Raw genomic sequence first — 27,129 nt, 5'->3', positions numbered from 1 at the left:
CAACACTGGTTACTGTTTCTTTTTTTGTCATACAGCACAAGAACTTCTCACGTTATTGTGAAGGAGTTTACTCGCAATGACTCTTGAAACAGGTTTTAAAATTTTAAACGAAATCTGGATATTCTAGATTTCCTATACCTCTAATCTAGGTACTAATATATAATTATAGATAGTTATTTTACAGCCTAATCTATAATGCTGGTCTCCCTACATTCCCCATTTAGTCAAATGGAAAGAAGATCTTCTCAAATCAAGGGGCTCTGTATGCAATTAATGCATAAGCACAAGCTCTCTGACATTCATAAAAGCATCCATCTTCACCTTAAAACGTGGAATGCACTTCTCTGACTTTCAGGTCACCAGCTGGCATTGCTGGAAAAGTCCTGGCAGAGAAAGCCTATGCTGTGCTATGATCCCATTGCAGTGTGATCAGAACTTGTACTACAGTTCAAGGTGGTGCATCTGTGCTTTTAAGAGAAATTCTTCCATGAATTAGAAACAATATATTGGGTTTATTGTGAAGGCTAAATTAATCTTCAGTCTAGCAGTTTAAATATTTCCCTTGTTTAATACTATAGAAATACAAAATTGACTCTTAACGTTATAAAATCAATGGACCAATGTTTTCTATGGGAAGTTCCTGTCAAATCCCTTGATTTGTAACCTTTACAAACTTTGTCTTATAGTTAAACCTTAAAATGTGTTCTCAAGTCACTAATTACCAGCCTGTTTTTATCTGCTTTCTGTTAGTGCTTGTATATGATTTTTTGATACAAAAAGTTACTCAAATGATGTATGCAAATGTAGTCCATATAATGACAAAGTGTGAAAAACATGTTTATAAAATAACCTTACTAACTGATTTTATAGATTCTGAGTGCGGCAACCATTACCAGTGGGAGGTCTATACTCCAGGTATGCACTGTTATTCAAGCTGATCATACAGTGATCAAAACATGCTCATTAGATACTTACACGAAATCTTTCAGGTCCCAGACAAAATAAAATAATAAAGTAACTTATTCCCTTAAGAAGCCATTTTATTGCTAAAAAATATGCTTTCATTCACATTTTTAGTAGCTTTCATCTGTATTTCACAAGAATTTACCTGGAAATTAAAAGATTCCTAATATTCCACTGTATTATAATGTGTCTATTAGGGCTAAATTTGTTCAAATCTGAACTAGATAAAATCCATCACTGGGAAAGATGTGATAAACAAAACCAGTCCTTTCAGTTTTAAACTCAAAGTGAAGAGCTCTCACAGACTCAGGATGGTCATTGTTGCTATGAATGACAATAGTTTTTTTCTCAAATGTTCTAGGATCCAATTTTCTGTTTTCATGTTTAAATGCTATTCGATACTACTGCATATACATGAAAATGCAGCTTGTCACATCTAAGGATTAAAAGAGAAACCTTAGAGAATCTATACAAGTCTTGAAGAAAGTTGGGGTTGAAAGAAGTGTAGGAGTAACTGGTGATGTAGAGATGAAACCCAAGGAACTTTTGTTCTGTCTTTTCGTCTTATCCAATGAAGCAAGGCTGCTTTTTGTGTGTGCAATGACAAAAAAGTTAAAGGTTATCTTATTTGTAAAACTTAGAGAAGCAATACCAACCTTAATTACATCATGAGGAACACATGAGCTTGTTTCCTTAAGCCTGGAAATGGAACTGTGACAGAGACCTCCTATCACTGCCATTAATGTATTGAAATTCTGCAGCTGGTGGAGCTTCTGTATTGACATACAAAAAATCAGTATTTATTATTTAAAGTTTCGAGTCATTTAACATACACACAAATTTTACATTTCCTCTATTGTCTTACTCTGAAGTCTTACAAGTTTTTTGCCATTTGACTTCATGTGTTTTGGTAATGAATTGTGATTTTACTGGGTGTAACATGGACTTATCCTACTGTTATTAAATCAGATATTAAATGTGCAGATACAGTAAGTCTTCAAAGTACTTCCTCAGTACTTCTCCCTCTTCCCACCACAACCAGGAAACATTTGTATTATCTTGGTTATGACTGCAGCTGAATTAGTACGCGAAGAATATCAATAGGACCACAGCTCTGCTTTTATCCGGAAAGGCGTTTCTGGTGGAATGCTTTTAATTACGGCCAAAGGCATGGAAGTGATTCATGCATTGGAAAGGTAAAGCTTTCCATTCACAGCTTGGAATCTCACCTGCTAGTTCTAAAGCAAGTCTAGTTTTTCAGTTTTTTCTAGTTTTCTATTTTCTCACAATGAATATGAGAAAGTCCCGGTGCCCTGACACTGTAATATCTGAATACTTGATATGACAGCACAGCGTACACAAATACACATGCGGTGTGTATGAACCAGGAGGCCAGTGCCAACACTCCCAGTTGTCTCCACAGTAGTAGCATGGGAAGAGCAAAAAAATGGGCTATCAAAGTATCTAAATATAAAGGTATCAGAGAAAGACAAAATAAACGCCAAACATGTCAGATTTTAACCGACCTGTGCAACATGAATGAACTTGATAAACACTTCAGCCCGAAGCTGTGGTGTTGGTCTGCTGAGAACCATTAGCTGCACCCACTGAGAGATACCATTGCAAAGAGAAATTGATCTTTCCATTGTTGGATTCTCTTTCACACAACTATTCACAATGTAGTTCTGATAATCTGAGAACTTAAACAAAAGAAGCGCAAATGAAAAGTCATGTACAGTTTCATGTACCTCGTGATCTGTGTGCAGAAGACTGCTTTTCAAATGAAATATAAAAGATATATTTTATACCTTAAATATCCATAAGACTGAAATCTTTCCTTTGTAAAAGATTTTTTTTTCAGTTCAAAGCAGAGGCTTCAACTAACTGAATTAGCTGAAAGCATCTTTTTGCCATATCCCAGGAGCCTTGGCTCTTATAGACCCTAGGATGAGTAGAATTGGGGCTTTCCCTCCAGCTTCCAGTGGCTTCATAGATTCATTGAGTCTAGGCTTCTATAGGGAAGGTTAAACTGAATTTAAAGTGTAATCTAGTAAATCAGTATTAGTTTAAGGGAGTTCAGTGTTCAGTTTATGTAGATAAGGCACACTTCTAAATTAAACTACACTAATACAAAAAGCAATTTCAATGAGATTAATACGAAACTGAGATAAGACCATTAAGAATGAGGGTTACAGATGCCTTGGTATTTTTAATACAGCTTGTGAGATTCTCTTATTTAACTAAGGCAATCTAAAATTATTCAGTAGACGCCTGTATGTGATGCATAGATTTTTTTTAAGCCATTCTCCCCTTTAAGATCAAAGAGAAGCAATCATTTGCTTTTGTTGATGCAATGTTTATCCATTGTCTTGGTTTATCCATTAACAAAAATACACAAGAATTTGAATAATCAGAAAGCATGACACAGGATTTATACATTCATTCTTTACTATCACCTCTAATACTAACATCTTACCAAAAACATTCATAGCTGTAATAGACATATATTCTTTTCTTAAGGCCACAGGAATATGCTGAATGGCACTGATCCTTAAAGAAACATCAGGCTAGTGTTACTTTCTTACTCTCCCTCTCTCACTTTCTCATAACTTTATATTTTTTTTCTATCTGTTTAATAAGAACTATTAACACTTTAAAAGCATATATGACAGCTTATTATGTCCTCTTATTAAATTAAAAATGAAGAAAAATTGACATTAATAAGTAGAGCTGTCTCTGAGATTACATGGTACTTACATTACAACAATTACTGTTTGAATTTTGAACCCCAGCCATGTTTGGTTGGATCTTGAAATTTAAGCATCTGCTCTATAGAGATAGATAATTTTTTCAATATCTGACTCCATAATTATAGTCTTCATAGCTGTTTCAGTACAATTATGAATCAGTTTATATTTTGTTCTCAGCAGCTGACTCCTTCAGAAAAAAATTTCTTTTCAATGCTGAAGAAATTTACATCTAACCTGCTACTTGAAAGTTTTGAAATAATTTTGGTGCACAAATTTATTAATAAGGTCAGTTGTAACAAGATTGTTAGTGGCAGATATGGTAAAGAAGTTCAGGTACCCTAATGCATGTCTGTTATTGCAATGACTAACTTAAGAGCCTCAACAGGAATGCAGGATCCAGATTCTTACAAAGAATGTAGTGTCCCTGTATTTTATGACTATAAATTAAAATGGTTTCCAAGAACCAGCATGCCTGCAGTCATGAACACCACTCCATTTTAATTTGCTGCAAGATACATGGTGTCTCATGCAAGATTTTACTGTGTGCTGGGTAAGTTCAGGGGATCGACTATTCCTTTCTGACTTTGAAATGAACAAACCTTGAAATAGTTATTTCTTTGACTAATGACACAGCAGGTCATTTGCAGCTTTTCTCCCAGTAAATGGTGCCATGTGAGAAGAATAAAAGGATTCTGTGGCTCACCATATCATGAACACATTCTGTAAAAATGTAATTAATATAGCTATTTATTAATTACACATTATTTTCTGATCTGAAGAGTCGGTCAACTCAATTTATACCAAAACATATGCAGAAACTCTGCATATAAAATGTATATATGTATGTTACTTTTGGAACCACATGACACATGTGACACTCTGAGTAAAACCATATTTGTTATACTCAGTAATCACTAATTACCTTATACCTGCACAGAGCTTGAAAATGTTAACGGTTATATAAGCTTTGCATATTATTACTGCCTACAGGCAGCAATCTGTGCACGACACTGGTTCTACAGCTTTTTGAATTTAACACAAGACATAGAGTCATGTACTGTCAGCTCAAAATAAAGTACACTAACACATGACTGTGAAATCTTCCACCATTTACTGAGAGACCCTTTCCTTGCAAGGGTTCATCTTCAATTGCAGTGTTACAAAAAAAACTCATCAGCTACAAACATAGCTGAGAAAACAAATCAAATGAAAAAAAACATAAATGAGACAAATCCTTAAAAATTGTTTGTGTACTTGAAAGCTTGTCTAATAAAATATTTTAACTCCCCTTACATTAAAAAATGGCATTTTCTGAAGTGCTTTCTTATCTCTAGTCTTTGTCACGCACAATCAAAAAAGGCAAGCAGAGTGCAGTGGACAGCTTCTATACAGTCCATTAGTCACTACATAGGAATGTTGCACTGTTCCCTATAGCCACAGAGGGTTACCATTCTAGGAGAATATTCCAGGTTTCCTTCATCCCATTTCAGCCTGATTACTGATTTGAGTCAAAGGACTTGTTCCTATGCCGAATGACATCACTTATTCTAACAAAAAGAGACACTGGAAGAAGATCCTGGATTTGGAAGACAGTTTACTCCTCTTCCTTCCAACTGACCTTGCCCTGATTCTGTTCCACAGTTCAGGTTCACTCTTCCTCTCTCAAATGGCTGTAGCAAAAGGGTACATACTCAGAATGAAGCTCCACTGTCCACCTTCAACACTAGTAAAACAAAAAAGAGTCTGGACACAGACTCAGCTTGTCAACAGCTTGTGCGGCAGTTAATCTTATAATACTACCTCTCTGCTATATTTTCTATGTCCTTCCCATCTTTGCTTACAATAAATAAATAAATGGATAGATACATAAATAGATAAAAATTAATCACTTACTGTTATTCTTCTGAAAGACTTAAATTCAAGATAGGTAAGGTGGTCTGACAGCTCCTCTGGCTCAAGGTGATCAAAGAGAAGCGAGACTTTACGTTTCTTACTGGTGTTGGCCTTTACACGCTGTGTCAGCTTTCTAGACCAATCCCTAGAATTGCTTTTAAAACAGAATTATCATGAGTTATTTTCTGAAGAGCAAAATTTTCCTGTTTCCCCAATACAAAGGTAACATTGCTTTCATGCCTTACTGCAATAAAAAGTGAATTATTCGAATTAATAAACAGCAAGCTCCTTTCCTGCAGCAGAGATTATATGAAAAAATATTATTGTTAATCTTTATTGTATTGATGTAGCACATTAAGTACAATACAATTTTATTTCTAAACAGCATGAGATTCTGTATTGCATTTCCAGAACAGCTTTCTGTAACTTTATCTTCATTGAACACATCCAGCATTCCTCCATTTAATAATTCTTACAGATTTTCTCAAGCAGCCTCTGAGTATAAACTGTCCCCCTCTGCTATTCACCCATGGAGTAATGAAATTTATTTGGATTTGAAAAACTAAATATCCTCTTTTATAACCAGATATAAAATGTATGCCAAATTCTGCTCTGCTTTAGCCTTTGCATTTCCACCCAAAGTATGAATTCACACTGTTATACAGTTCCACAGACCTATCTTACTCTCATATAACAGGGAAAGTTTTCTTCCCAAGAAAGAACTATATGATGTATAGCTATAGGATTTATTCTTGATAGGACAAGTATTTTATAACTAAAATCATATAAAACAGTATCAAAAGTCACTCAGTGTAATAATCTATATCCTCATTTACATTTGGTGCTAAAATATAAACACACTTTTTTACCTCATCTATTACCCAATCAAATTGTTTGCTCCTCATTGGCTTCAAGTGATCTTTCGAAATTGTTAGGCCTCTACAAATTTTCTAAGTTCCCTGGATAGACTAAAACTTTGGTAGCATAGAGAATCAGCACAAAGTCTATGCTGCAGCTAAATTCAACCTAAGCCGTTCCTGGAATGCATTCTGTTCCACTATATAATATATATTTTATCTGTAATGAAGTATAAACTTTTCTAAGGATAGATACCTATGACTTATGAGAGACATTACATTCGAATAAAGACAATTCAGAGATAAAGTTTGTTTTCTGAGCATATTCAGACTTTGGCACTCACATTTGAGATGTGTCAATTAGACGACAGTGTAACTCCTCACCATTAGCTCTAACCAGCTCTTGAAATTCCTCCATAGTTGTGGATAGTTTAGAGTCCATTTTGAACATAATCCAGAACTCTGTAATCCAATACCTATTGCACAATTAAAACACACATATACACACAAACATGTTTTGTTCTAACATCAGTAAGGCTGAAATTTAGATATCTGCTCCTGTTTACAAGTTGTATTTCTTCTTTACCAACTTTGGGAGATAAACCTTGCTTTTAGATGCTTTTGCTGGGCTACCTTGATTTTACCAAAAATCAAAGTTTCAAGGCTAAAACAAATTAGAAACTATTTGACTTGATGCTGTATAGCACTATACTACATATATGTTTGCAATAAACTCAATATCAAAATTTCTAGTTTCACTATAAATCTAGATAATATGCATGCTGAGTTTTTCTTCACAAACTTTTAGATTTTCTGCATTCCTTTAAAACTTGAGATTATTTGGTCTGTACATCAGACATGATGACTACGGTAGGCACAAAAATTTACTAATAAAATCTATTTAATAGTTTACAGGTGATTCAGTCCCACATGCGCAAAATCTTTTCAGAGAACTATAATTTTCATTGTGGGGCATTCATATTGTTTCAGTCATATATTTTATATTTCAATTCCTATATGTGACTTGTCACTCGTGGTAGGTTGACCCTGGCCAGGAACTGAATACCCACACAGGTGTTCACTCCCTTCTCTCCCCTGCAGCAGAATGGGGGAGAGAATAGAAAGGGTGAAAGCAAGAAGAGTGGGCCAAAATAAAGACAGTTTAATAACTGAAGGCAATAAAAAAGCCAAACAAAGAAAAAACAAGGAAGTGATGCAAAGGCAAACACCACCTCGCACAAGATGCCCGGTCAGTATCCAAGAAACAGCAACTTTGTATACAGCTGTCCTAGCTGTATACCCTCCCAACATCAAGCTCCCCACGATCCTACACTGTGGTGGGGGCAGAGTGAGAAACTGGTCTGGATGCGTGCAATCACTGTTCAGTGATAGCTAAAACGTTGATGTGTTTTACTCACAGATTCAAAGCACAGCATCATAGGGGCTGCTAGGAAGAAAGTTAACTCCATTCCAGCCAGACCCAGTACCCAGTACTAGACATGTAAAAATCTGTGCTTGTTGGAAAAACGGAAATGCACATTCTTATGGATGCATGCATGTATGAATTTGCCTACAAGCAAAAATGTTACCAGATCTCATACAATACCAAAGCATTCTAACATAACCAATAATTTGCTCTGAGATAATAAAATCATCACAATTTAAAACAAATTCTACTTTCCCATTACTAATTATTTCCCTTTTGTTGTAAAAAAGAGTATCATCAATCAATTGCGGTTTTTTCCTCTCCTCTGTTCTCTTAAAACTGAGATATCAAACTTTATTATACTTAATGAAAGAAAAAACAAAACAAAAAAAACCAAAAGGTGTTCCAGGATCATTACAAGTGACTAAGTAGAACTACTAAGGAGAATTCCCTATCAAATGTAATAGAGTTTTGCTTAATATAAAAATATCTGAAATATCCCACTTCATTTTTAATAGACCTATATAATAATATTAGATACAATGCTACCAATTCCTGAGCACTGACAATTTTCATGGATGTTTAAGATTCAGATTCATACAGACTCCATCCAAAACTGTGACCCAACAACTCATGCACTGACTCAAGCACATCTCAAAGCCAGTTGTGTGGGCCTTTTTGTGTAAAGCTGCTAAAGTGAACCTTGGAAAGCTGAAGCAGAATACCTGTTTCTATTTTTAATGTCAACTTAAAATATGCAAAAGCATACTTATATACGGCACATGGATGGCTGAAAACTAATAGCTACCAACCAAGAATATACTTACCTCACAAAATAGCATATCTTTACACACAGCATGGAAGAGTTATTTTCTAAAGCATTAAGATAGGTAGAAAAACTTTTAAGGAAAACCACATCCATTCATATATGATATGAAACGTAACATGCTTGATGCTTCCCAACCTGTAAGCAATAGGAATCATTCTACTGATGTTATATAATATCAGATTAGGATTTTACACAACTGTATACAAAGTATAAGGCAAGGTTGTTACCAAAATTTATTGCAACTATGACTACTATGAGTAATATTGATGCAATTACTCAAGTACTGAGTAGTGTTAAGTAGTGAAACAATTCTGTTTTCTTCAGGTTTCTTTGCAACATGTCTCACAATTTCTAATAAAGCTCATGCACTTGCACACCTCATTAAAATTTGAAACAGTAATACCAAATTTAGGAATCACTGCATTTATGAAGAAATCCTTTTCAGCTAATTACAATTCACTGGAGCTTTTAAAAGAAAGATGTTATTTTCTTTTAAACATAACCAGTTGTATACAATGGTAGAGCAAAATGTGACATGCCTCTCCATAGTAACCTTACCTATCTAGCTACGCAACAGTTTTCATTTGACTTGATGTGGTAACTGGAAAGAAACACCCATATTTTTCATCTATTAGCTCTATAAAACATGTTTTGATATTGTTGCCGATGTCTGTTGAAGAGATGGAAAATACATTGGGAAAATGTATTACACGTCTTGATTCTTCTGATGTAGATGACACCCACATTTTCATGTCTGAAAACAAAATGTAATGAAAATACCTTGTGGATCCTCTCACAGTCTGACTGAAAGTAACTGAAGCCTAAATCTACTGCAACTGAGGGGACATATCATCGACAATTTAACCAACCATATTGTATGCTTACATCAGGCTGACTATAGAACTGGTGAGGTCTGAGTAAGTTCCCAAATATTTTGAAAGGCCCCAATTTGAATAAATAAATGCCTGTTAGACACAGAGTTTGAAGAAAGAAAGGATTCTCTAAACTGAACCAAAAATGGCTGTGGATTCTAAGCATGACAGGTCTCCTGCCTGTACTGTACTCATATAATTAGGAGTAAACATTCTGTAAAGCTAAAGAGACAGGTAACATATCCCACAATTAAAGATTCCTAAGAAAGGCTAGTATTGTTAACACAATCTAGCAGCTACGTTATGAAAAATCTAATAACCCAGAAACACACATGTATCAGTCTAGGCAGTTACCTCAAAATGAGAAGAAATAGAAAGGAAAAGCTTATGGTTTATTTCAGTGCATTGTAATGTTGAGTGTGTGTGAGAGAAATAATTTTTGTTGAAAATTTTCATATCCAGATGATACACTTCTGTTCTTTGCTCTTTGACTTGTACAGAGGACAGAGAGAGAAACAGATCTGAAACTTGGGCCCAGGTTTACAGTACCTAACTGACGTGCCAACATTAACCTAACACCTTATAGATATTCCCTCTACAGCCAACAGAGAGTGATTTATCCTACTTAAAACCTGAACTGGAGTTTCATCTTTTTGCTCTGTGTATGACAAGTTAAACCAAAAGACATGCAAAAAAACCCAAACAAACCACACCATAAAATCAAAAAATGTAAAGAACAAGTATACTATTTAATTAGTGGTACAGTAATACACCCATAGAGTAAATATCCTCTGCTTACCCGTCTCAAACTTGTAAGGCTATCAAATATTACCTTAACAGCAGGTGAATATTACAAAGGATATAGATCAATGAGTTTCTGAAGCATGTCTGCAGAGGAGATGATAAACTGATGCATGGCAAGAATTATCTTTAGAAGCTGGTTGTTTTGATATGCATTTCCTTCTAAATCTGAAAAAAAAAAGTATTTATATTGAAATCTTGCTATACCTCCAATAAACAACTTATAAGAGGCTTTTTCAGAATCCTAATTCTAGTTAGGTCTGTTCATTTATGCTGTGTCAAAAATAGCAGTAACTTACTAACTTAGGAACTGAATTATTTTTCTGATGAGAGCCATATAACAAGAAATATATTTCACTACAAGGTTTTGAAGACCCTTAAAAAAAAAAAAAAGAAAAAGGCAAATAAAAAAGTCTCAAAAAATTCAAAATATCCAGATAATTATACAAAATTATCTAAGCCCAGCAATGCACTTAAATGCTTAGCTTTAGGCATATGAGAATAAACTTTGAAACAAATTAATGAACTGCAGAGCAAAAGAATTCAGTTAATGATCCCTATGAGTCGGTGGCATGATTGAACTTATCAAACAGAACAGCAATATTCTTAAGTGTTTGTACAGATGACATGCATAGCACTAAAGTACACACTCAGGTTGGGATCTGTACCAAGATGCACCAGTATCTCATGGAATGAGATATAACATATGCAGGAAGCCCAGAGGCTTACCTATGCATACTCCCTGTGATGGACCTAAATGTCCTACACATCTCCTTCAACTATGCATTACAAGGATTTCACTTGAATAAGGTTTTTAGACTACTTGTCTTCTCAGTCATGTGGGGTTTTTTTTCATATTCTGAAAAGATCAAGGACATCGAATGTAGCAGAACACTTAAAAAAAGTTTCCACTTCTGTAACAAAACAGTAGTGAAAGTGTTTGTAAACATTAACTGATGAATATTTACAGCCTTCTACAGCCTGCCATGAGACCCTAAGTAGCTTGGAGTTAGACACTCTTTCAAATGGAAAAGAAAATTTATCTTTTCGAATAATTTTAAATGCATTAACCTCTATTAGGATAAATGTAGTTACCATTAAAAAAGCAGTAACAGGAACAAGATACAGAAGCAATGCACAATAGGGCAAAATGGAAGAGGGATGTGAAACAGCAGATTTGCAACATATAAAATGGCATCTATTACTAGGTAAGGGGGAGAAAAGTCATTTTTACATTGCACATCACCAAAAAAGAACATTAAATTTAGCCCATTGGCAAAACAAGATAATCCCCATTAGTTATTGAGCAAGAACTTCCATGCCCTTCTACAGGAAGGTACCGAATGTGAAAAGAGAACCCCAGAGTCCAAGCCCTTCCTTTTCAGCAACACATTGGATCTCCGGTAGAACTAATGAAACCCAATTTCCTCCAGATCTGTCTTCTCTGTTCCTCATTCCACAACGGTCCCACTCATGCCCTTTATAACTATACTCTCCCCTGAAAGTCTTTTCATTCTCTTCCTCACAATGACGGCATGCTTAAAGCTATCAGCTACACAAAAGTAATACATGTTGCAGTTGACTCCAGGCTGCCTGGCCAGAAAGCAGATCAAATCAAACCAAGTCTGGGCTCACACAGCTGCTCCTATATCAATGTGGGCACTTATCTGTACGTCTCTCTTCCACACATTCTTTGGTATTCCTATATTTCCATCAAATTCAGTTTAAACTGGAAGACAGGCTGACTCTATTTCATACAAAGTAGATGAAGTTTAGTAGGAAGGTGACACAGAAGGGCCTAGATCTGTAGTTCACAAGCGAAGTTATTGCTGTAGCTGACTGTTTGGAGTCCTGAAAGCAGAGAACATGCTGCGTATCATATAACTAGTGTGGGTAACTTCACTCTTCTAGCAAAAGCATAGTCAGTTTGCAGGAAACTCAGTACAATAAACACAAACAACAAAATATCTTATTACAGTCATCCTCTCAGGCAAGACAAGTAAAAAAATCCTGAACAGTAAATTCTGGCAGAGACTATATGAATAGCAGCAACTGCTCAGCACTAGCAAGCCCAGGATGAGAATTTTATGCATCAGGTGACCTTCAACACTGAACATGAGACACCATTTTCTGAAGTTGCCTTCTGCAGTTACACTTAATTGAAAGGAGCAATTCCACCTTCAGCGATACAGGCGAGGGGAAAGTCTGCCTGTCCTACAGCCCCATAAATGGGAGTAGTGTAGACCCCAAGTAATAAAAAGTTCTTGATCTGCCTTTTGGCTTATGCTACAAGTTCTCAGTTTAATAGCATGAACCAAAGTTTATGCGTTCCTTGTTTGTGTTCACACATAATTATATTTATTCCTGGAAGAATCCTTCTGAGATATAAACTGCCTAGGTATTACAGCATGAGCACTTAGGGCAAAACAGCAAATTATTCAGGTAGAGAAGTAGGAAACTTGCAGAGGAAAGCTGGGACATCAAGAATCAATACATATTCAGGGCTTTAGTATTTGGCATTTTGTACCAGTGTCTTCAGGAAGAGTAAAATTATTTTAGGCCTTGCACACAGAGGCCTGTATGAATTTTCATGCATTTTACAAAACTTGGTGTTCTGCCAGAACCTCCTTCCAATAGCTCCTGTTTCATCAGAAAAGCAGTTCAGTATATGCTTAACTTGGAAGCCAAATGGTTACATGCACACATACTATTAAGAATATACAGATGTAATTAAATCACCAGCTTTTCATAAGTGCTCCATATAGATCACTTTCAGATGACAAAGACAAAAAATAACTCTCTCTCCCAGCATTTTCACTGTGTATATTCCAAAATCCTCTGCTATGACATAACACGGGTACCACTTGGCACCAGGTTCCAAATCAAACTTCTGTCTTCCAGAAGATCTCTCTTCCATTTTACCTTTTCCATTTCACAAAGACATGGAAAAACCCAGCATGTTCTGCATACTATTAGTAAGTAGATCAACACATTTATGGTATTTTCTTGCATAATAAAAGTGTATTTATGCTTCACCACATCCAAATCTAATTATCTTGCAACAGAGGTAGACTTCACTGCAATGACATGCCATTATTTTGCACATATTAAAGCAGTACTAGGTTTTGAGCTATGCATTCTCTCACCCAACTAAAAGGCTCACCTCCACAAAGAAAAAATATTGTATTAGTGATGGCTCAAAAAACAAAATAAACACTATGCAGCAAAAAAAATCTAAAGGTTACCAGCACAGTTCAGCACTGAACAGCAAGCCTGCATGGAACTGATTGTATCAGGAAACAATTTTACAAACATGCAGTATATTTAATGTCATCTTCCTGCCCAATTTTAAAATGAAGCACTTTTCAACTACATACACCATGATAAAGCAAATAGAAAAGAAAAATACTAAAAGAAAAATATTGAGTCTGATTTCTCTTCCATTTGCATACAACAAATTCATAATTCAAAAAGCCCTAATGGGCCTTAGGTGAGAAGACATTCCAGCTCAGTTTCAGTTTCAGAGCTGTCATTGGATCTTCCACAACGCTGACCACAAGGTCACTACTTTTTGAAGAGCTCACTTGCTTGTATGTAAGGAAGTAACAGAAGTTATGGTAAAGCATCTTTGTGCAAATGGTGGAGCCAATAAGAGGGCTTTCCTGACTGTGCTGCATGAGTGCCTCTGACTGCCTCTGCAGCATTCTCATGAACCTCCAGCAGTTTGTTTTAAAACTTTGCGACTCATTTTCATTTCCGTTTGTATATCTGTTTCTAACCACACAGCCTGCGAGTAAAACCACAGAGTGAATACTAAATAAAGTGGAATGGGTGTGTTTCAGTTAGGTCATTTACCTTCAAGAAAACTGTAAAATACTGCATAAGCCTTAGCTTTGTTTCACTGCAGCAAAATACATATAACCAACTGGTTGCATGCCTTTCCTTCTGTAAATTCCCTTATTGTACTAAAATTTTAATAAATATTCTCTGAAACAAATAAGAAAGCAGGAGTTGAATATACTTCTCCAGCATTTAACTCCATGAATGAAAGCACAGACATGTAATGATAAATATTTTATTATCTGTGTAGTAACACAAAGCCACTAAAACCTACAATTACAAAAGTTCCATTTCTTATATGAGACTCAGAACACACAAGGACAAGAACATTTTAATCTAGGCCCATCAGCCACTCTACTGCATTAGTGACTCCTTGTAATCCATGATATAGAAATAACTCAAGTATCACTTGTTCCTTGAATACTTTAGAGAAACAAATCACTCAAGAATTAGTAAGTAAGACTTTAAGAGCAAACTACCTGCTTTTCACCAGGTCCTGATGTCCACAACTCTGTGGTAAATATACTTAACAGAAAGAGTATATTCAATAGACAAGATCGTTGCACTGAGACCTTCCCTTCTACTCATGATGATAAGGCAATAGTAGGAATGCCACGGATGGCATTCCTTACCTGAAATGAATTCTGCAAGAAAGAAAAGTTAGCTTTCCTAGGTCTAAGAGGCCTTTATTTCATGAACACTGTCTATTTCATAAGCAGGTTCCAACTGTATTACCTGGTGTACAATTTGAAATGAATCAGAAGTGAATCACAGAGCACTGACATCACGTGATCAGTGACTAAGCTACTAAGAAGGTGAACAACTTCTTTTAAACTCCCTCAAGTCTTCCAGTGGGTATCAAAAAGTAGCACCAAAAAACAATGCAATGCAAGAAAGCATCAGGCAATTGCCAGAAGTTATTAAGTGCGAAGCTGAAAGTCGCGGGTTGCTATACTGATGTGCTACACAGCATTCTTCAAGATTTCTGCAATTCCTTTTTCCTGGTAATTTAAAGAAGATGGTGTGGGGATGGTGCTATAAATGTCTGCAAAGGTTTTTAAATCAGCGTGTGATCTGAAAACTGAGGGAACTGATGTTCTTAAGGTCTTAAGGTCTCAAAGACATTGATGAACCACACAAACATGTACAAAATAGACAGATACACGTGGGAGTACATGGTAGGGTTTAGTGACTGAACTGAAACAGCTGTAAAGTCGATGCCTCTGCCCCACATGCGAGGTGCAGTAGTAGAAGATAACCTTAAAATGGCTAGAAGCAACCAAAATGAAATAAAATATTTAATGAGTATTTAGTGGGTACTCCCTGGAAATTCCCTTTACAAACAGGAAACACTCTGTTCCCCTTTAGCTTAAAACTTGTGCAACACTTAGCAGCCTTCTTACTACAGGTTTATTATTGCTGTGTTGGAATTTGATACCCTGTAACAGAGGTAGTCACTTAATTGTCTTCATGACATTGATCACGTTTGGTCAGAATCAGATTCATAAGAAGCCACCATTCTGCTCATCAGTTATGACACCATCACTGAGGGTCAGCCAGCAGATTCAACTTAGACTAATTTTTAATGACAGCTGAAAGCTCAGCTGCTGGCAGAAATCAGGGATAAGAGCTAATATATTCCATTTCACTGCTCCAACGCAGAATCAGCTTTCTCGAAAACAGTATGCTTCAGAACCAGTTTAATTTGTTGTTAAAATTCTACAGTGATGAGGACTTCACAGCCCCTGTAGGTGACTTATTACAGCACTTGAGCATCTCCATCATTTAAAAATTCTCCTTTCAGTCAAATCAAATATTTCAGGCAACTTGGGCAGCTTATGGCTGGACTCCAGAAGAGAGAAAAAAAATTTCGTTTTCCTTATCCATCTATTTTCTCTATTTAAGGATTGCTTCCCTGATGCCTTTTCTGAGCTAAGAAACACCAAATCTGTCCTTTTTTATTTTTTTTCCCTCAGAGGCCAGGTTTTCTAGTTCTTGGGTCAACTTTACTGATGTTTTCTGAATAGCCTGCACCTTTATGAAGCAAATCTGAATACAGACTTCAGAGGAGTTCTTAGCACCAGAGTTAAAATATCATTTTTAATATCCCGTACATAATATCTTTACACACACATTTTAATATATGGAAGTGTACATATATAATGTATATAGAAAATATAAAAGTACACACATCCCTCTATGCCTGCATTTATTGCCTTAGAGTTTCTGCAGTGATACAACATCATTAAATCATTTTCAGTTTTAAAGTCCAACTTCACATTGAGATCCTTTTCTGTACTAACGATGTATAAAAGGATTTTATGATACTGTTTTTACAACTGATTACCCTAAGTAATCTTTGATGACACAGTAATTAGGTAGCAGAAAGATGACACAGTAATTAGGTAGCAGAATGCTTGTTTTAATTTTAGCTGCAGCAGAAAGCAGGTGGAGTCTTGAGCTCTCCAGCTTACATTTAATTCTGTACAGGATGGTGGTACTCCCCCTCAGGCAACAGGAGTGACATGATGTTTAGCAGACAGCATCAAAATACTCGGGAAATTGTGCTTAAGTTTTGGGTTGATTTGTTTGTGTCTTTTTTAAAGTGGCTTATTGTCCATACACACTTGCAACTATTGAGTTATACATAAATTTATTTACACAAGTAATTGGTCTTAGGAAAAAAAAATCCAAAACTAAACTTAGAACAAACCAGTGTTTTCCAGAGAGGAAAGAATCACGCTACTTTGTGATCAATTCTGGACCAACAGAACTCTAAAAAAGCTAAATAACTGCAGATGTTAGAAGAAACCGCATAAACTGGCTGTTTCTTGATGTCTACTCCCTTCAAGCTCCCCAACAGGGGAGGGGAAACCCACTGCTGTTCCTCCAAATACTCATAAACAATGCAGATATATCCAAGACATAAGTGAGGATAATATGCATCCAAAAAGGATAATGAGACTGTTCTGTGTGAAGGTAGGGAACATTAGGGGAGAAAAACCTCAAGGGAAAGCCATCACCCTCACTCAGAAACAGCTTTTGGAAAGCTACATCTTGCAGAAAGAGCTCTAGGTGGGTAATTCTTTGAAATGAAAACAAGGAGATAAAAGCTCTTGTCAAGGGGAAATGGGATGATTTTCAGAAATTAAAATGTACTTTGAGAGAAACCAAATGCAATGTGGGTGGAAAGCATTCCATTAGCGCTGAAAATTCAGATGAGCTACATAGAAGAGAAAAGTTTTGCACACACGGACACACATCATATATCGTTCTACAGGATGTTTAAAATATTGATTTTAGCAAATTTAGATGCAAACTTTTCAATTGAATAGTCTTTTTCTCCAAAACCTACAAACCATAATTTTAGCATTCAAGATTTATTTCCAAAAGCTTTGAATGGTGATACTGAAGTGAAGTGCATCTTTTGAGCTGTAAGAAACTCTTGAATAATTCAAATGTAGTGCCTGGCAACGCAGCTGTGCTGGCATAAGTACTGATGGATAAGAGACTCCCAGAAAAGAAGCAGAAACTTCTGAGGCCAGTATCACTGTCTGACCACTAAATCCAGATGCATGCTTAACATGCATCCCACACAACTGAGGTGTTTTACAACAAGCTTCTCTCTAACTGCATTGATTGATCCTGGAGCAGCTAATCACCAGATCCAAGGACGCACAAGGTCTGTCCCATCCAAAGGTTCAAAGTGTAACAGACTAATAGACACCAAGCTGCTTGCCACTCAAGGACTTGAAAATGTTGCAGATCGCTTGGGTCCCACTGACCTTGATTTTCATTAGTGGTGCATGTTCCAACCCTACTCCTGCTCTAAAATTTTTGACTTACTGTTTCAGATTTCCCTCATGTACATACCTAAGCTTCCTAGTCTTTGCTCCAACTTCTAGATATATTTCTGGAACTGGTGTTTACAGACTTTGGCAAACTAGTTTCTAACCTGCCATCTGGGGCATGACCTCTCACACTGCCCCACCAGCGAGGAGACTGGGGGTGGGCAAAAAGCTCAGAGGGGACAGAGACAGAGCAGGTGACCCCCACTGACCACTGGGATATTCTATACCCTATCATGCAAAGCTTAGCATATAAAAACAGACTGCAAATTTGCCAGGGCTACTGTTGCTTGGGGACTGTCTGGGCATCAGCTGGCTGGTGATGCAATTAGAGTATTTCACATTGCATGTTGTTCTGGGTTTTTGGTTGTTGGTTTTATTTTTTTTTAATTTACTAAATTGCCTTTATTTTAACCCATGAGTTTCCTCAGCTTTACTCTTACAGTTCTCTCCCTCATCCCGCTGGTGGTGGTGGTAAGTCAGCAGCTGTATTGTGCTTGGCTGATGGCCAGCATTAAACCACTACAGTTCATCCTTGGACTGAAACATCTCTTGTTCACCCTGGACCAAAAAACCCTGCAGCTTCACTCCAAACTTAAAACGTACCTAATCACCAGGTTGCACTGTCAGATATCTGCATTGCTGGGTGAGAATGAATCTCAGGAGAATTAATTATTTTCTATTATTGTCTAAGCTTTTTTGCATTGCTAAATAAAAGTTGTATTGATTTTTCCTGAATTTATATTTAAAGGTATGAAGATATATTTACCACAGGGATATGACTGAAAATTCTAAGTAAATAGGAGACTGCTTTATAAAGCAAAATGTCTAAGTTTTTTTCATTTTGTTTTATTACTTATTTCTTGGCTTTGGAAAATTATATTGAAAAACTGAAGTCAAATTAGCTAAATAGAATGTTATAGTACATATAAAGATAACTAAAGTTCCTTTCCTTTGGGAAAACTTTTTCACAGACATCAGGTTAAAAAAGAAATAATTTTCATTTTGGCACAATCACAATTAACTTTAATAGTTAGCTAAACAGTACTTAGTATTCTCCAGAGCAGTAACTACTCTTCTGTTCCCACAATGTCATGCATTCGACAGAACAGTAATGACTCTTCTGTTCCCACAATGTCATTAATTGATCATTAACATAGTTTCTGTTGCCAAGCAATACTAAAGTTTCTGCACTGTATTTGACCAAATCGCACTCAGATTACTTAACACACAATGATCAACAGCATTTTAATGCAGAACAGTATTATGAATAAACTTTAACTACTTTTGGGAGGATTGGAGACCTCAACATTCAGCCCAGGTTTCAAGGGCAAAGGGTAGAACCCTGCAAGTTTGTGCAGCATGAGATAAAACCAAATGACTGTTTAGGCAAACCTAACAAAAAAAAAAAAAGAAACTACCATAATGCATATACGCCCTGAAAGACTTTACTGCCTTTGAATCAGAATTCTATGTTAGAATTTGGTATACGATAAATTTGATAAAAGGATAAACTTGGTACTTGAACCATGATTGTTTTACTAGTTATTTTATGTTTTAACTAGACTGGAAGAATGTATTTAAGTTAAGAGTAGAATGGGTTTTTCTAGACAACTGAAAGGGGAATAATAGTAACTGCATAAAATTTTCAATTTTTCTGTATTTTAGAGGAGAAGATGGCTAGAGCTCCAAAGAGTGAACTCTAACTTGCCAGTTTCATTATTTGCAAGATGGATGCAATGTAGAACTAGCTCTCAAAGAATTCCTAAGACTCAGTATGTTTTTGCATTATATTGATATGAGCGATATAAAAATATTATCAGTTCACGTAACTAGACAGCTCCGCTAATGTAGTTATTTTTTATTCTAGAAAATGTTAACTATGATTATCTTGTACAGTTTTAGGCAGCTAGCACCTGAGAGGCAACCAGCACCATTGTCAGATTTCTATCAAAACAATTCCGTGACATCTTTCATCCAGATTAGTCTGGATGTAGTTTTCAATGTTTCTAAGGTTTGTTTTCAAACATCTCACAGTATCACACATTGAAGCAACAAGTTAGTTTAGCACTGATCAAACACTGCAGAACAACTTACATCACAACCTACTCTTAGACCTAACTGTCTAAGACCACTGTGACCATTAGAAGTTGCAAATTATATTAGGTTCACATAAATTCTATTACGAATATTGCTAATCTTCTAAGTCATGATTTTCAACTTCCTTTAGCCCAGACATGCATTTAAATACTTTTTTTTTTTTTAATGAAAACTGCCATATCAGTATAAACAAATAGCTCCACTGGAAGCAGTTTGTCATGGATGAGATTCTACACATAATTATGCTACATTGCTCTAGGAAATAATATGGTTGCTTTCCTAAAGCCCATTACTTACACTTCTTTCAGGAAACCAAACACAGGGACAATGCACCCTGACATGCATTTAAAGATGATATTTCTTGATTTCTTTTTAACTGAAGTTCCCGAATTGTAGAATAAGCATAGGTCTTCCATGTGGTACAGTAAACGTACTTCCAGCACTCAAATGTAACAGGCAAAGAGTATGATCTTGCACTGAAAGGTTACGTACAGAAATACCTTCATGACATTAAAATTTTGAGATCTCAGGGAATTCTCAGCTTTTAAATTCTCAGATTTTTTTTTAGGAAGACACAATTGTTTGAGTAAATTATGACTTTCAAGTGCACTCTTAGAATTGTTTGTTAGGTAGTTCCAAGTAACATTTTGGGACTTTATTGCAGACAAAATGGGGAGATATCAAATTGGCAGTATGCTGAATATACATTTTGTCCTGATTGTAAGAGAGTTTTTAAACACTTTCAAAAACAATTTGTAAACAAACATTTTGCATGGGTGAAGAGAAGGCTCTCTGACCCTACATGGTCTATAAGCTTGAACTCATGTTAAAACAGCTCACTGAGTCTTTGAAAGGTGTGTTTAAAAAAATAAGCACACTTAAACCTTACTCAAGATTAAGAAAGGCACATTTATAAGATTAAAAAAAACACAGTCAAAGGAGAGAAAACAGAGACCTCTCACCATGCACAAACATATAGTGAAGTTACAAAGAGAAAAAAAATCTTCTAGATTAGAAACTTACTTGATAACAAATAGTCAGAACTTCAAACTCACAGTAGCATGATACCCTAAGGTGATAAATGTCATGAATATTTAGCAGATATACAGTTAACAAATTAAGGTATCCAGTGAAGTAAACACTGCTGATGAATTTTTTCTCTCTGATCTGTAGCACTCTCTGGACTAAATATATGTTATGCATTTATGCAGTCTCACAAAGATGACTTAAAAAACCAGCAAAAAGTAGGGCTGTGCTACTAACCATATGCTTCCTGTGTTCTACTGAACTGTTAGCATTAGCAGTCATTGTGGCCATGGACCAGCAAACTAGGGCCCACTCTGTTGGTTTCAAAACTAAGCATAAGTGTCTGTAACTAGCAACAAAAAGGAGACAAAGACATATTGACTCTCAGAGAACTGTCTGCCAGTCAAAAGTACATTCTTTTCCAGGCTTTTTATATACTACATAATGGAAAAACATGGATGCAGGGGGCTAAAGTCACTGTTCTACTTACAATTCCTCTCCAAAATCACAGTCACTAATGAAGATTTCCTCCACAATAAATTATCTCCCTCCTGAAGCTGTCATGTTCCAGGCCAAGACCTATTAACTACTTCTTTGCTTTCCTGAACTCACAATTTCAGCCATCTTGTTGCCAATTGAACACTACTTTAAATTACTTCTTTATGATCTTTATGTTCAGAATCAACATCTCTGATGTAGAGGTTGCACTGAATCTAACCTTTCTGCAGCTGCTGTACTTTCTAGCCTTTTCGATCATTTTACCCTACCTTCTGCTCTTCCTCTCTACACACTCTCCTCCCTTTTTTGCTTTTCTCTTTCCTTCTCCTTCTTTTCTAAGGCAATCACATGTGATGCATTTACTTGTACTCTTCAATTCTTGTCAATCCAGATTACAGCAGTAACACCATCCTGTAGCTACTTATAATGTTGAGAGATCTTCCAAGTCACGTAAAACATGTTTTGAATCACTGTCCTATCTAAGCAAATCTCCTCTCTTAAAACTAATGAGAGTGGTTTCAAGTCTCTACAGATCTTCTCATAATCTCAGGACCAACATTCCTTTCTAAGACACTTCCTGCCTTCAATCTCTCATCATGCTATTTTTAAACTGAACTCTTTCCCTCACTTACATCCTTGCTTTTTTGTTGCCTTTACTTTTGGCAACCCATTTGCAGGATGATTCATCTTACTCATCCTGATTCAAACTTTCATGGGACTTGAAGAAACCTCTGCTTTTAGCATCTCCTTCTCATCAGGCTATTAAAAAAACATTGGTATAATGCTGATCTTGCAGATGTAGTGATCTCCTACATGACTTCATATGACCCTCACTGTTTCTGTCTCTAAAGCACATGCCTGTCATTCACCAGTTCTAGATAAAGACCAACTTTAAGAGGTGAAAGATCACACACTAATCATCCCAAAGCAGGTATTTAAGTTAACTGCACTGACTAAGCTTTTGATCTTTTCAGAAAAAAAAAAAAGAAGAAATAAAAACAAACAAACAAAAACCCCAAAACAAAGGCCTTTGAATTAGTGGATACACCACCACCATTGTAATTACACTGTTCTGTCCATGCTCCAGTGTCATCTCCTATCTAGATACTTCTACATATATTAACTCCAAGATACGGTCTTTCTTCTTTACCTCCTTAGTATAAGTTTTGGATTAACTTGGTTCTCTGGACAAAACTTGTCTTTCTACAAAACATCCTGGAATCCATTTACAACACTGCAGCAAAGCTTAGTCCTCTCACTTTTAATTTCAGCTTAGCATATCCCACTTTCTCCTTTCTTGCCCTTATCCCTGCTGTAAAATACTTACACTTGTCTTCTTTATAGCTTTGTGTATTAATACTTTCTTGGTTAGACCTCCTTGAGGGAGTCTCTGCATATATAGCAAAAGGCTGCAAACTTCCTTACACACCATTCTTGACAGCAGTCTCTGTTACACATTATTTGCTTTCTCCAAACTTGTATAATTGAGTCCAGGAGCATAAACTCCACTACACAGATTATATAGGAATTGTATTTGTAAACATAGTATTAGCAAGTGCAGTATAATATTAACGTAATGAAGTATATCTTGTGAAATATGATGCATCACCACCTCTATCTACTGCCTCTTGTTCTCTTTAACACTAGACAACAAATAAATCTAGAAAACAAACTTAAAATGTATGATGTCTTGAGGGTTTCTGTATTTTTAACACTTAAATAAAACTTGCTCAGATCACGAAAATGAATTTTTAGAATAATATACAAAATATTATAGGTCAGCATATCCAAGACTGAAGATATAATCTCATTCTGAATAGAACTATTAGCATACAAGGTAGAAGATTTACTTCAGTACTATGCATGGGACGAAACTTGCTCAGTCTTTCAGATTGCTTGTAATCATTCTGCAACCATGCTTTTCCCCCACCATTTTTCTCCATACCCCCACCTCTCTTCAAAATCCCAAATTAAACTTCTTTTCATCTCTTCCTTTATTGGCTTTATTCACAATAATGTGAATGAATTTTGCATTGTCTTTTTATCAGTAGCTACAAGAGCATTCTGTAATGAACTTCACTACGTAGGTTATCTACAGTTGTAACAGTTGCATTTTTATTTAAATACCCTAATGGGAAATTCCAGCAGAGTGTAAGAACATGCATAATGTCACAGAAGATGTATAAGTATACGAACTGCCCAATGAACAGTCTAAAAGTCTGCAGCACGCATCATAACTCTAGCAGTCCTCAGTGAGTTATAATAATGTTTGCAGATGCACTAAATTCACTTTGCTAGACCTATGTACCACTTATCCAGGTTCAAGAAAATCCTATCTACTGGACTATATATATATGTATATATAGCTGAACTGGACAGGTACACTTAGTTTTCTTGGTCGCCTTAGTTCTTTTAATATATGGATGTCCGGGAATCTGACAACATAGAAGCATGTATGTTGTTATGCAGAGTATTAGACAATGATAATCTCCCATTCAGGGTTTTACCTACATTACTTTAAATTAATAATCTTAATAATTTTAGTAGACTTTTACAATGTTACATTTATATTACCTTTTTCAAAAAAATATGGAGTATTAATATTGGTCAAGTAGTCACAATATTAAAACCATCTGAAGGTCTTGTGTTTTAGATGTCTTATCCCACTCTTAGTGAACCAAAAATTATAAAAATATGAATCAACGCTTTTTAAGAAATTAGGGCTTTACAGCAGTTCAGTGAATATGTCTTCACAACATTTAAATGGAGGAGAAAAGAAGCCAAAAAGAAACAAGACATTACTGACAATTACAGGTTTCACCAGCTTTTCTCAGACATGCATTTCTCTGCACATGCTGATTAGAAGGCTTTAAAGATTAAAAAAAAAAATAATTTCCAACAAATGTGAAAGATTAGTAATTGTTTTCACAAGTATTTATGTTCTGTACCACTTGATCAGCACGATGTGTTACTATCTAACTATATAGATTTTTTTTTTAAAGCTGAGTGGGTGTTCAAATACATTTATTTTCTAAGGACTACTCTGCAACCAAGACTTTGCCACATATACTTTGAGAATCACTCATAGCACTGAAAGACTCAGTACTAACAAACAGACATGCTACTTACAAGCAAATCATTCAGAATCATTTTGAGTGCCTTCAGTACTAAAATATTTTGATAATATAAAATATAAACACGTGTACTAATGAAAAAGTTGGAAAAGCAAACTAGGGATACAAGACTTAGGCAATAATTATGGTTATCCATACCACAATTCTTATTGTAAAAAGACAAATGGATAACTGATAGGTACAAAAAGGTATACAGTTGTGATTTCTTTTTGAATTCTTTCTCTTTTGTAGAGAAGCAACTTTAAATCTACACTGATAATGTAAAAAGCAAGCCAATATGACCTCATGTAGTTTAAAAATAGCTCTTCTCATTTAAAAATATTTAATATGAACACATTGCTTACACACATTATGGGAATGTTACTGCAATATGCAAAGTATGATTACTTGCTGAAGTTTACAAAATTGGTACTTGAAGGAACAACAAAAAACATTCATAGAAGTACAGATGACTAGAATTTGTCTTGTTCCCTGAAGAAAAAGCAGCAGTCATAATAATCTCTTAGCATCTGTTACACACATATGCATAAATACATCCACCAACCTAAAAAAATACAGTCACTTACAACATAGAAAATTTTCAGTTAACACCTTTCTACTCCACCAGCGAATCAATGTAATTCACTACTAGGTGACCTAAACATAGCCAGGACAGAAACAAATTAATATGATTCTAAAAACCTCCAGACACTCACCAAAAGACTGAATGCAGGTTTCAAGAAGATCTTCCAAAGTGGCTCCTTTGGCTAGATGCCCCAATGGCACCATCATGACCTGAGTATGATTTGAGAGGCTGGGACAGTGACTGGTCTGCTTCAGCTCCAGTGCTGATTCAGGGGCAGTGCTGCATGCTTGAGCAGATTGCCTAAAGAAAACACAACAGTGAAGTAAATACAAGAAGACAGAGTGGCAAATTTTACACTGCATGGGAAAGGAGAAGAGATTTGAAGGACAATTAACTCCTTCTAGCTAGGGTACTGAACGACATAACCCTCCCACTCAATATGTACACCAAAGGGACTGCTCAGTAAGTGCCTTTTTTTTTTTTCTGCTAAATGTGGAGTGCAGAGTGCTTGGTTATAGAGCTCCCTGAATCATCTGTCAAGATTACCAGAAATCTTGTTTCTTTGTTGGGGAATTATGTTTACATTGCAGTTTCAGCACAAGCATAAAACCCTCTCAAACTATGTAACAGCAATAGTGTCATGCAGTAACCTACCACCACATATTTTTTTGCCCACCAAAAGTACAGGAGAAAAAAAATAACTATAATCAAATATTAAACACATTGGAAAACACCAGGCTAGCTTTATTAACTTAATTTGGAAAAAATCACTGTTAAGTAAACACAATATCAGCACAACCTCACAGTGGTGTATTTCACAATTAAAACAAATATATTAATTTGCATCTATTCTATATTATTATTTCCTATGAAGTTGTTTTAAAATAGCATAGACAGGAAAATAAACGTATGTAATAATAAATGTAAAAGAAACCAAAATAAAGCATATATCTAATTTTAGGCTTGGACTTAAAGAATGTGCATCTTTACAGATAATATTAAAGGCTGTTCATTGCTTGCATAGTTCATAATTCTGTATGAAGTGGTAAATAGGCACAATATTATATTGATGAAAAGTTCTGCAACATATTTGCCTGCAAGTAACAGGTACCACTGCAAAATCTGACAGAAGTATAAACGTACAGTTCACAAAAGAACAACAACCACTGCTGTTTTAATAAAACTTGGGTTTATTTCAGGGACTTCTGACTTTTCAGGGAGTGCCTGGGTTTATTTCAGACCCTCCACAGTCTTCCTAAACAAGTGACTCCAGCATCTTTAAGAAGTTATCTTACATACAACTATATGCTATCATACAACTTTCCTTGGAACATTATGCAAGACTTTATTAATAAGTTGACAGTCCTGGCAAGAAAAGGCATAGAAATTTATCCAGCGTGCATATTACACACAGATAACAGAAGTAAACTCACAAACATCCCCAAAGAGGCACTCCTGGATTAAGCTGGAAATATGTATGTAAGGCCTTATGAAAACAGACTGCACCCTACCTCATCCCACTGAATGTCAAGTCTTATCCGTACCTTTCTGTCTCATTTGAATGCTTGGAAAGCCACAAAACTACCCACGGTGTCACTTACAACCCAACACTGATCCCAGGTCTCTAGCGTTTCAAAGTCAGGAAACTACAAACCTGACCCTGCAGAGGCAGTGACCATCGCTGAGTTCCTCCGTAGGCTGACAGTGTCTATGCAAATATTCTCTTC

At 35.8% G+C, this 27,129-nt stretch overlaps 1 protein-coding gene across 2 annotated transcripts in view; it reads right to left on the bottom strand.

The window, feature by feature from the left end:
- The window catches only part of RASGRP1 (RAS guanyl releasing protein 1), a 43,036-nt gene that overhangs the window by 14,610 nt on the left and 1,297 nt on the right, over positions 1-27,129 (bottom strand). For both annotated transcript variants that reach the window (XR_003539977.2, XM_027717032.2), the window contains exons 2-8: positions 25,533-25,702; positions 10,454-10,559; positions 8,717-8,779; positions 6,808-6,939; positions 5,607-5,760; positions 2,490-2,663; positions 1,620-1,736 (exon numbers count right to left, since the gene is read on the bottom strand). Coding sequence is in view for 1 of the 2 variants with exons in the window: in XM_027717032.2 (XP_027572833.1) it covers positions 1,620-1,736; positions 2,490-2,663; positions 5,607-5,760; positions 6,808-6,939; positions 8,717-8,779; positions 10,454-10,559; positions 25,533-25,702 (916 nt within the window). In the remaining variant the exon portion in view is untranslated. The remainder of the gene's footprint in view (positions 1-1,619; positions 1,737-2,489; positions 2,664-5,606; positions 5,761-6,807; positions 6,940-8,716; positions 8,780-10,453; positions 10,560-25,532; positions 25,703-27,129) is intronic.

Source organism: Pipra filicauda, unplaced genomic scaffold (assembly GCF_003945595.2).
Source record: "Pipra filicauda isolate LSUMZ 115617 unplaced genomic scaffold, ASM394559v2 scaffold145_size1923396_pilon, whole genome shotgun sequence".
In the NCBI taxonomy this organism is placed as follows: domain Eukaryota; kingdom Metazoa; phylum Chordata; class Aves; order Passeriformes; family Pipridae; genus Pipra; species Pipra filicauda.
Note: the sequence above shows the minus strand (reverse complement) of the source record. Positions and strands in the feature narration are given on the sequence as shown.